Source organism: Anabas testudineus, chromosome 18, assembly GCF_900324465.2.
Source record: "Anabas testudineus chromosome 18, fAnaTes1.2, whole genome shotgun sequence".
NCBI lineage: Eukaryota > Metazoa > Chordata > Actinopteri > Anabantiformes > Anabantidae > Anabas > Anabas testudineus.
The window spans coordinates 19,427,487-19,437,979 of NC_046627.1; the positions used below are offsets into that span (position 1 = coordinate 19,427,487).

General features: G+C 43.6%; 1 protein-coding gene across 1 annotated transcript; it reads left to right on the plus strand.

Annotated features, from left to right (window-relative positions):
- Window positions 1-2,185: 2,185 nt before the first annotated feature.
- Window positions 2,186-10,386, plus strand: ajuba (ajuba LIM protein). Its single transcript, XM_026353289.2, has 8 exons — window positions 2,186-4,950; window positions 7,495-7,596; window positions 7,764-7,831; window positions 7,948-8,010; window positions 8,837-8,967; window positions 9,158-9,209; window positions 9,638-9,706; window positions 9,850-10,386. The coding sequence occupies exons 1-8, from the start codon at window positions 3,372-3,374 to the stop codon at window positions 9,979-9,981; spliced, it is 2,196 nt and encodes a 731-aa protein (XP_026209074.1). The 5' UTR covers window positions 2,186-3,371; the 3' UTR covers window positions 9,982-10,386.
- Window positions 10,387-10,493: the final 107 nt, after the last annotated feature.

A 10,493-nucleotide genomic window follows, 5' to 3' on the forward strand; every position in this document is an offset into this window, starting at 1 on the left:
AGTTGCCACTCGCAGCCTGTGGAGGCTGCTGCAGGGACTCCGGTGAACCACAGGGCCCGTGAAGGGCTCCATGTGGACTGGGCTCCGGGGCAGAGAGAAAGCCGCCAGGCCAAACAGAGTAACACGTTATCGGGGCTTGTTGTGTTTCTGTGTGTGTGGTAACTGCCGCAGATCGGCCGGGATCAGCGCCGACTAATGCCGGACAGCCTCACACAGTGTCGGGATGTTTACACTGCGGCGTCCTTGGAGAACTCAGAGCGTCCGAGGAAATCCACCAGCCGTCTCCCTCCGCGCATTCCACAGGCTGGTGGTACAAGAAAGTAGTGCCGGCGCCTTAACGACGCGGTTTTACTTGGATATATAAAGTAATGTGTTTAAAAGTGTGCTTTAAGAAGGATTCTCATTATTAATATGTGTTGTAAAGACAGAATAGTTATACTAAATTTAAGTTTTAAAGAACTGCAAGTACAGAAACTTACAAGTAAAAAAGCTTTTAACATTTTGTCAAATATTTGCAATTTATTACTATTAATGAATGAATGGTATCAAAAGTCTTAGCACCTTAGCAATGTAAACTCTAATATTAAAACAATACAAACCAGATTTTAAGTATAAATGAATGGGCTACGACAGATCCGGTTTGTTTGATGATTTATTTTTATGTTAGCTGTTTAAAGGCTATTTATATTTAACCACAATCCATTTCATTGATAAAAATTTTCAATCAATACATTAGTTTTTATTCCAGTACATGTATCTGACAGCTTTTGTTACTATTTGCTTGTAGATTGCAGATCTAACAAGGGGTAAATATAATGAAATGACATTTAACTATTAATAGAAACTATAATTGTATAATGCGTACATGCTATATACAAACAGTGATTTCATAAATTAGCCTGCTCAAAGTATATAATGAAGTGTAGTTTATGACACTTTCATACATCACTAATTCTATTCCAGTTATACAATACTCTGTATAAAAAGTGCTTTATTGTTTAATGTGTAGCAGAGTTTTTTTAACTGGTGTTGCAATTCTTATTGAAGTAGGTTAAATGATTATTCTAGAGTAAGTCAATACTACTGGATACTTCTCCCACTGCTATAAAACAAAGTCTGCAAGAAACTCTAACACATTAACATTGTGCTACTAGTTTTAAAGTGATCATTAAACATGACAGTTGTTCTTTCTTGTGTGTGGGGTCCAGTTTTTGGAGGATGGTAGCTCTTAGTGAGGATCAGGCCTCAGTGAAGTGTTTGAATGACGACCAGCCATGTCTGCAGGAAAGGTGTCCCGGCCTGGTGGGAAACCAGCCGCCGCTCACTGATAAAGGAGTCGTGATGCGTCAAGTCGACACAACGCGGACTAACGGTCGGAACGGGCTGCACCTTCAAAATAAAAGCGAACACGCTGCTGCTTTTCACAAACAAACAGAAAGTTATTATCCACAGGACCGTGTCTAACAATTATATTATTATCATACTATAATAATAATAATATAAAATTATACTATTATAATACAGTTAAGTGAGACCCAGTTTCTATGTCAAAGCACAATTTATGATTTATTTGGTGTCTTGACACCAAATAAATCAGTTATCATGCATCCATAGCCCATCTCATTGTATTGTTTTTTACTTTATTTTATTATTACGTGTAACATATTATATCCGTTAAGTCGTAATAGTGTATATAGTTGTAGATTCTCGTAAAATGTTAATCACTTTTGTATTTTTGCACACCCTTTCATTCTTTTTGCACATTACTGTTGTTCTTTTGGCACTGACCTGCTGTAGCAATTAAATTTCCCCAATGTGGGACCAATAAAGAATATCTTACTTATCTTACTCTTACACACACATAAACAGATTATCACACACTCCCAAGGTGCTGTATACAATTTACAGTAATGTGTAAAAAAATTACACATTACTTTTTAATAAGATTTATAAATAGCACCTATTTATTTACTTGATTGTGGTCGTTTGTTCCTTTAATTGCACTACATTAACATTTTGATTGCAGGGCTTTACTTGTAACAAAACATGTCTACAGTGGTTTAGTAGAGTCAAAGTAGTAACTTTTCTTAAAGTTAAACATCTAATTGCTGCCGTTGTCAATTTCTAAGGAGGACACACAGTGGGCATTAAAGGCGGAAGTTTATTTTGAAAATCCGTAGTCGGAACTAGCTCCCTCCGCATGGTCTAACTCGACTGTGTTGGAACAGAGGGGGGAGGAAAGTAATTATTTAGGGGGAAGAAAGAAAGAAACAAAGTTGTCGACCGTGCAGTGCACACGGGGAGGGATTTTTATTTATCCCGAGAGGCTCGTTTAGTCCAGCGCCGGTCTGCTGGGAGGTTAAAGTAACGGCGCCCCGGTTTCCCACATTTCCTCCTCAGGATCCAAACTTGTCCGCTGCTCCGTCACCGAGTCCCGGACAGGAGCTCCGCTTTGAACACGGGGATGATAAAAGCAGCCGAGCTCGGGCGGATGGACGCACGGAGCCAGTGCCGTGTGCTCGTTTTCTTGATGCCTCACTTGAAGTAAGTCGGGTTATTTTAACTTTTTCCATCCCGGGATGAATGGCAGACATCGGGTGAGTCGACTCTCTGAGCACGGACGGATTTATTTTGTTGTCTACACTGGACCCACATGAAGCGGTGGCAGCCTGCATCCTGCTGAACCTCTGCGCTTTGTGTCTGTTTAAAAAGAAAGTTCAAAGGGAGAGAGACACCCCCCCCATACACACACACACACACACACACACACACACACACACCGGACTGAACAGCCACGAAATCAAACCAACCTCACTGAAGTGGACTTCACACAGTCTTAGTCCCAGAGAAGATGCAGATGTGGAGCCACATGAGGGTCCACAGAGGAGGCCCTCCACGACCATAGGTCACGCTGAAGTGTCCTGGATGTATGTTTGTCCCATTTCCTGTCTGGATTGACTTGAACTGTTAGTAATTGTCTGATAATCCAATGGATTCTTGCTCACCACAGTCTACCTGTGCCTGTGGACTTTCCACATGCGGGCAAACCAGATGACTCAGAGGACTGAAGTCATGTAACCACCCTGAAATGTCTTAAAAGTCTTATTTATCTGTTCTCTATTTATTGTGTACATATACAGGGTCCTTTTTTTTTGTTTGTTTGTTTAGCTTTGAGCTAGTTTCAAGTCCAGTTTTTTATTTCTTTAACAGAATTTAACATTTCAGCAGCTGTTGTGAAAACTGTACATTTACTTGAACATCTTTATTCTGCTGTACGTCTGTGTTTGAGCACGTTCATTTGTAACTTAAAGAGAAACCTGTAAGACTTTGCCACAGGTAAACAAAACACATACACACAAGAAGGCTTCATCATGGACAGGCCGATAAGCAAGTTGTTGGAGAAGTTAAAGCTAACGGACTCGGGCAGTGTGAAATTCAACAGTTCAAAGAAAAAACACGACTCTGCCAACAACTCTAATAACAGCAACGCCAACACTGGCATCTCCGGAGGCAGCGGTGGGGGCAGCGGTCTGCCACCAGCTCCCAGCTCTGCAGCTGCCTCGCCCTCTAGACCAAGCCAGTTCTCACTTGCCTCTGCAACCACAAGCGATGCATGTGTTCCAGTGAGTGGGAGAGGAGGAGGAGGAGGAGGAGGAGGTGGTGGAGGAGGGATGGCGATGCCTCCCTCTCAGCTCCTCACACCACCGTCAGCTTCATCCACTGTGGGTACCATACCTTCAGAGGGTGACCCTCAACTTCACCCTTCCACCCTGGCGCCACTGAGGCGCCGCTCACCTCAGCAGCGAGCTTCTTGGTACCTGGGTGAAGGTGTGGATTCCCACCTGAGGCGTGAGTCTGGCCTGGGGCCTGAGTGTGACCCTCTTGGGGCATATGGCTCAAAGGCGTCGCTCAATCAACGCCGTTACTCTCTGGAGCTCCAGCAGCTGGTCAGAAGACAGCAGCTCCTCTCCCAGCCTCCTCCTCTCTCCGTCCCCCCGCCGTACCCTGCTGCCACTGGATATGGGTCAGCTCCCAGAGGTGGTGGAGGTGGCCTGGTGGAGCCGGGTTACCTCTCTGAGCCTGAAAGGCACAAGCGTCTTTCTCTCCAGGAGGCTCTGTTTTACAAACGCCTGAGCACAGGTAGTGAACTGTGGGAGAGCACCAGGCCTGCATCCCTCTCTCATCCACCACATCGGCCATCTGATGTGATCGGAGGCGGCGTAGGAGGAGGCTTCTTCTACCCCCCAGGACCAACTCTAAGCCCTTGCTCGTCATTCAGCCTCCAGGAGTCGGTGCTGGTCAGCCCCAGGTCCAGCTTTGCCTCCAGCACAGCCAGCGGCGGTGGAGGGGGAAGCCCTATGGGAAGCCGCTGCAGCAGCAATCGGACCAGTGGCATCAGTCTGGGGTACGACTCTCGCTACTCAGCCTCTGGAGGCCTCCCTCCACAGCAGCAGTCCCCCTCCACGCAGACGGGGGGTTCTCAGGCTGGTTGTAGTGGACTGGGCAGGGCCGGGGTAATGCCAGTGGAGGCCTGGACTCAGTACCTGGAGGGAGGGATGCGTCCAGGGACCCATGATAGTCGACACTCCTACCCACCTGCTGTTGGAAGTCAAGCAGCAGCATGCTATCAGGGTGGCTCAGAGTGGTGGGATGAGCAACAGGCAGGTTTAAGAGGCAAAGATGGGGGTGCGATGGGAGAGAGGGCCCGCTACTCGGACCTTCCTGGCACCCGGTACCAGGAAGAACTCACCCGACTTCTACTGAGAGATGCAGCGCTAGAAGGTGAGGGGCTCCTGGAGGGCCTGATGCTGAAGGACCAGTGTCTAGCTCTGTCCAAATCAGGCACAACCACACTGGCACCCACCTCAGGTGGAGGGCCAGTCAAACCTCAGGAGGATCCAGGAGTCCGAGCTGGAAGAGAGTCCATGGAGAACCGACAGGAGTTCTTTGGTGAGATCTTTTTTTTAAAAATAGTTTACAGGCTATACGATGAAACCAGGAAAGTGAGGAGAAAGGTAGCCATGTTAGTCCTAAAGAGCTGCATTTAACACAAATTGTAAAATCACATCCCTGTAGTTTAGCCAGTGCCACCGCTGTTCATGCACAGGGCTCCGTGCATTCATAATGGAGCACTGGGTCACCCAGCATCCGCCCTCACTGTGTTATTATTGTCCTTCTCACTGCCTGATGTCAGATCACAGGTTTGTCTTTAAATGAAAGGGTTGTGGGGATGGATGCAAGGATGGATGGACCGACAGATTAATAGTTGAAAGCGTTTATGGATGGATAGATGGTGACTTGGAACCTGCAGAGACATGCAGGACGGTAGCACGCAAAGCATAAAAGAAAAGGCCTCAGAAACTGATCCAGACAAGTACATGTGCTTAGTGAAGTGGCTGAGTAGAAAAAAAGAGAGACCCACTACAAGATACATGTTTTTTTCTACATGAACTAAAGTCCCAGCAGTACAGATATGCATATAATCTTTCAGACTCACACCTATATTCAAAACATCAGGTGATTTCAGTTGATGTTTTAGGCAGGCGTTGCCAATTTGCCACAGTGAGGTGCGCTAAAGGGCTAATGCAGCGTTGCTCCACGGCCATTACACTGCACAATTCTGCTGTAACACTCAGACACAAATTACAAGGTTCCATATAAACACAGCTTGGACCATTACTGTGAGTCACAGAAGATTAGGGCTCAGGATCTGTGTGTGTGTGTGTGTATGATTGTATGAGTGTGTTACACTGGCTGGATGAATATGTACTGTGTGTGTGTGTGTGTGTGTGTGTGTGTGTGTGTGTCTATTGTTGCTCTGTGGCAGGGTGTGTTTCCCCCCTGAGTGACTTCAGGCCACAGTAACGCAGTGTGTGAGTCATGTGTGTGTGTGCTGGTGTGTGTAATGCTGCCTTGGCGTGTGCAGGGGCGGTGTGCTGTAGCCTGTTTTTCTGTTCAGGTATGTGTGCCCAGAGGGGACATACAATACTGTACTCCTCTCAGCCATTAGGAAGAAATCAGAGGCTGTGAACCGTGAATACAGACGCTCACACACCTGTAAATGAACAGGTAACGCAGAGCGGCATTAGAAAAACCCCCTCTCTGATTAAAAAGAAAGTAAAAATGATAATGATCCCCTTTTAAATCAAGAAAGCGGAGGTGTGGACTGTTTTTCTGGAATTCTTTTTAATTTTCAGCCACAGGATAAAAAGCAACAAGGGATTCACACTAAGTTAGTCACAGTGTAATAATAATAATAAATGGGATTACACTCCTTTAATTAGCTTTAGGTGTGAAATTGAGAACAAATGTCTTGGAAGAAAGTCAGCCAGACCTCTTGTTAGCACAGTCACGTTCATTTTCTGTTGACTCAGGGTGCCCACACAGGCTTTATCCTACAAACTATTGTTTGCTCGGAAACGTAAAAGTTTTTTATCTCCTTTTTGAAAAGTCCCTGCATTCTTTCAGAGTCATTTAAACCAGTTTTTTCCCCCTTCCAGCTTATTTTATACATTGCAGCTTCAGACATGATATTTAAAGTTGGATTCTTGGCCCACTGGTTTTCTGGCTTTGGAGAGCGGAGCCTGTTCCTAAATACTGAAGGCACTGTCCAAGATTGTAGAAGCAGCATGTAGGAATACTTGATGTGTGTGGCACTCCCTCAGCCACATTAGAAAGGAAAAAAAAACACAGGCAGACCCTTAAATAGATCACAGGAAGACTGTAGCTCGGACCACCACACTGTTTTTCCACTTGACATTAAGGTGCTAAACACACAACTGGATTTTGTCAAATTAAAAACACACAAAATAGTTATAAGAAGGTTGACAGGCTTTAAATTGGTGCAGGAAAGAGGTGTTTTTGCTACAAACTTAAGCTAATCCTGATCTTTTGGTCTTGATCGTAATGTTGTAGAGACCTTATCTCACCCTGAACTGAACAGGAACTGGTTTCCTGAGGAAGTGAAGCATCTGCTCCACTGACTTTAAAATGAGAAAAATGATTATCTGCCTTTAGGTAATAATGACGGAAGCGGTGAACGTGTCAAACTGTGTATTTTACTACGTTCTGTTGTTGTTTCCTGAGGTTCATAAAGGAAAAGTGCAATCTTTTTTTAAGCTCCAAATTGTCTCAATTGTTGGGTTTAAAGTAAAATTTAATAGAAGGTCTGAGCTGAAAGCCCCCAGAAGAAGGAGTCTGTCTATTTTGTGGAACCACTGCCAAAAAGTAGGATCCGGTGGAGTTTCCCCTTTAATAACAGACACTGGAGTGGATGAGCAAACAGGCTGGCATGGGTAACTGGGTTTAAACTGTGTGAAAATCCCCTAGGTGGTGCGAACGAGAGGATTTACAAGTGTTGACACTTTGTGTGGAGTTGGATTTCAGACACATCCTCTTGGAATGCGTCGTAAACGAAGTGCTAAGAGCCGCCGAGCGATTACTCGACTAAATGCATGTTTGTGTCCGCTGTGTTTTCCCCCATTGTCTCGACAGGAACCTGTGTGAAGTGTGGGAAAGGCGTGTACGGGGCGGATAATGCCTGCCAGGCTCTGGACAGCCTCTATCACACACGCTGCTTCACCTGTGTGTCCTGTGGTGAGTACCCCCACCTCGGCCACAAGCACAACACCGATTATTGGAAGTGCTTGAGCTTGGAGGAGAATTTCTATCGCAGCTATACATTTTCTAAACTCCACTTTTACTATTAAATCGCCACCTGTTTCTCATGTTGAGTCAGTTGTCTGCCATCTCTGTCTCTGCAGGACGCACCCTGAGAAACAAGGACTTTTACAATGTCAGTGGCTCTGTGTACTGTAAAGAGGATTACATGGTAAGAGTTGAGGTCATGTTTTGTCATCTGTCTCTCACACACACACACACACACACACACAGACGTGTTCAAAGATTGATTTTCTGCTAACGGTAATCTCTTTGTTTTAATAACAGTTTTCAGGATTCCAGGCTGCTGCTGAGAAGTGTAGTGTGTGTGGCCACCTTATTCTCGAACAGGTGAGGGATTTAATGCCTATAAACACTTGGACTTATGATAGATTTAAAGGAATATACTGTAACCCTTAACCTGTCGTGGGTAACTTTTAGTTATTTGTGTCCTATGTTTCCAAGCGTTCCTTTCAATGACGCCCCCAGAGGATAAAGAAATTCAGTGACGTCTTTTTGTTGGCTCCTCTTTGGGTTCCCACAGCAGATTTCAGTGGAATGTTTGCCTTGGGTTTTTGATAAATAAAGAAATAAGACTCTGTGGTGATTAGCTTAAAACTTATTTTTACCATATTTGAACCACATAATACCCATAATATAAATAGAAAGCTACCAGTGAGCCTGTGAATGCACAGGCATGATTTTCTGCCAAATGGAATAGCTTTATAACAATTTAAAATAATAGTTTATTTTTATACTTCTCGTTAGCTACATGGATTAGAATTAGGGTTAATTAGAGTAGCGTAAATAATGATTATTCAGCCATATAATTAAAATAACAGACTGAGTAAGTCTGTTCAGGCAGATGGATTCTCTTTTTGATCATCTTCAGGAGCCAGCATAATATGGAAGGCATTCGAGATATGTTTCAGAAAATATTAGCTACACAAGACAAACATCCCTAAAATGAAAGAGTCAGAAAATGAAATGCATTTTCGGCATTTAAAAAAAAGGTTAAGTTTATTTTAAAAGCTTTAGCAGTCAATATGAAATGCTTGTTTATGTTTGTGGGCAAATAAAAAACGGTAAGAAATGATAAGAAACATGAAAATTTGCAAGTAGCCAGATATGCGTAAGGTTTAGATTACTTAAATTAATAATTAGCCTTCATTCTCAGATCCTGCAGGCTCTCGGGAACTCGTACCACCCCGGCTGTTTCCGCTGCGTGGTGTGCTCCAAGGCTCTCGACGGGGTACCTTTTACTGTGGACCAACACAGCAACATCTACTGCGTTGCAGACTACAACAGGTGAGACTTGAAAACAGGAGTACTAACATCTAACATTAAACCTTTGTCACTGTCTGAACGTTTCATTAAATCAAGAATATAGATCATTACGTTCAAAGAAGCAGACCATCAGATAAATATGATTGCTTTAATTTAAAAACATCTGGATGCACAAAAATGTCGACATTAAACTTTTTTGTGTCATCTACAGGACTTTCGCTCCAAAGTGCGCTGCCTGTTCGCAACCCATCTTACCTACTGAGGTGAGCATCAGTGTCTGTTTATCTCCATGCACATGCTGGTGTTTTTTCCCTCTGTCATACGGTTTGTCATAAATATAATACTGGGATATTATTCGTGTGTAGAAACATGAGGAGTAGATTTAGAGCTAATCCATGAACAAAGAGACTAAGACTAATTTTCTTCTGGGTAGAAAAAATCCAAACAAATATGTAACATGTAATCGGCCTTCTTATCATGAAGCGACAATACAAAAGCATGTTTTTGTTAGAAGTGCACCACACTTCATCTTTGTGGTTTAGATAACTCTGTTTGATATTTCTTTGTATCCAAATGTAGAACATTCCTAAATCAAACTTTTTACAGTGTGTAATAAAATGTTTCTGCTGATTCACACATTTGCTCCAGAATCATTTAGGTTAAACATTTTTTCCCCATTCTTTTGTCTCAGGGCAGTGAAGAGATCCTCAGGGTGGTGTCGATGAACAAGGACTATCACTTCGAGTGTTACCACTGCGAGGTGCGTCACCTTCACCTGATTTCCTCCATATGTTTCCACTTATGTGCACAAAGTTCATTTCAGACTGTTCTGATGTCACTTTTGTTACGAAGCATCTCGACAGGTCACCTCACTTCCTGTCTTTGTCATTTTTCTCCTCTCAGGAGTGTGGTAAGCAGCTCTCGGATAAGCCCGGGTCGCAGTGCTTCCCCCTGGACTCTCATCTCCTCTGCCACTCGTGTCACATGAGCAGAGTGTGCACCACACATAACATTTCCTCTCACAACTCACACTGACTTGTGCCATGCAGCTGCGGCTGTCTTAACATGCCGTCACTCTGCTTTTGCTCAGTCGCGTTATTTTCGAGATAAAACTGCTGATATTAGGACAGTGACTTGGATCAGTCCCTTCTGTCACACATACATGCCTGCTGTACTTCTTGTACTATTACTGTACCATAGTTATAAGGGAATGGGAAAGAAACTACTGCTTTTTTTTTTTTTTACCCCAATGTGGCTACTGTTTGCTGTAGAAGAACAAGGGATTTTTGCTTAACTGTTTTGTACATATTATCACTAGCAAACATTTTGCACTTAAATTTGACTTTACTGTAAGAGATTTGTTACGTGAATCTGTACAAATTGGGGAAAACATTACTGTAATTTCTGTATGTTATAATAAATATTTTTTGTTCCAACACACAAAGTTTCTCCTGAACTGTAACTACCTTGTTCCAAATACTTGTAAATGTCATCTCGGTGGCTCACAGCCAGGTCATGATGCTTTGTGAGAAATGTCTGGAACCAAA

Bases quoted from the DNA above. Each gene is read 5' to 3' on its own strand.
- ajuba (XM_026353289.2), top strand. From the start codon at position 3,372: ATGGACAGGCCGATAAGCAAGTTGTTGGAGAAGTTAAAGCTAACGGAC. The intron at 7,597-7,763 runs GTGAGTACCCCC...CTGTCTCTGCAG, and splicing joins CTTCACCTGTGTGTCCTGTG to GACGCACCCTGAGAAACAAG. The intron at 8,011-8,836 runs GTGAGGGATTTA...CTTCATTCTCAG, and splicing joins GCCACCTTATTCTCGAACAG to ATCCTGCAGGCTCTCGGGAA.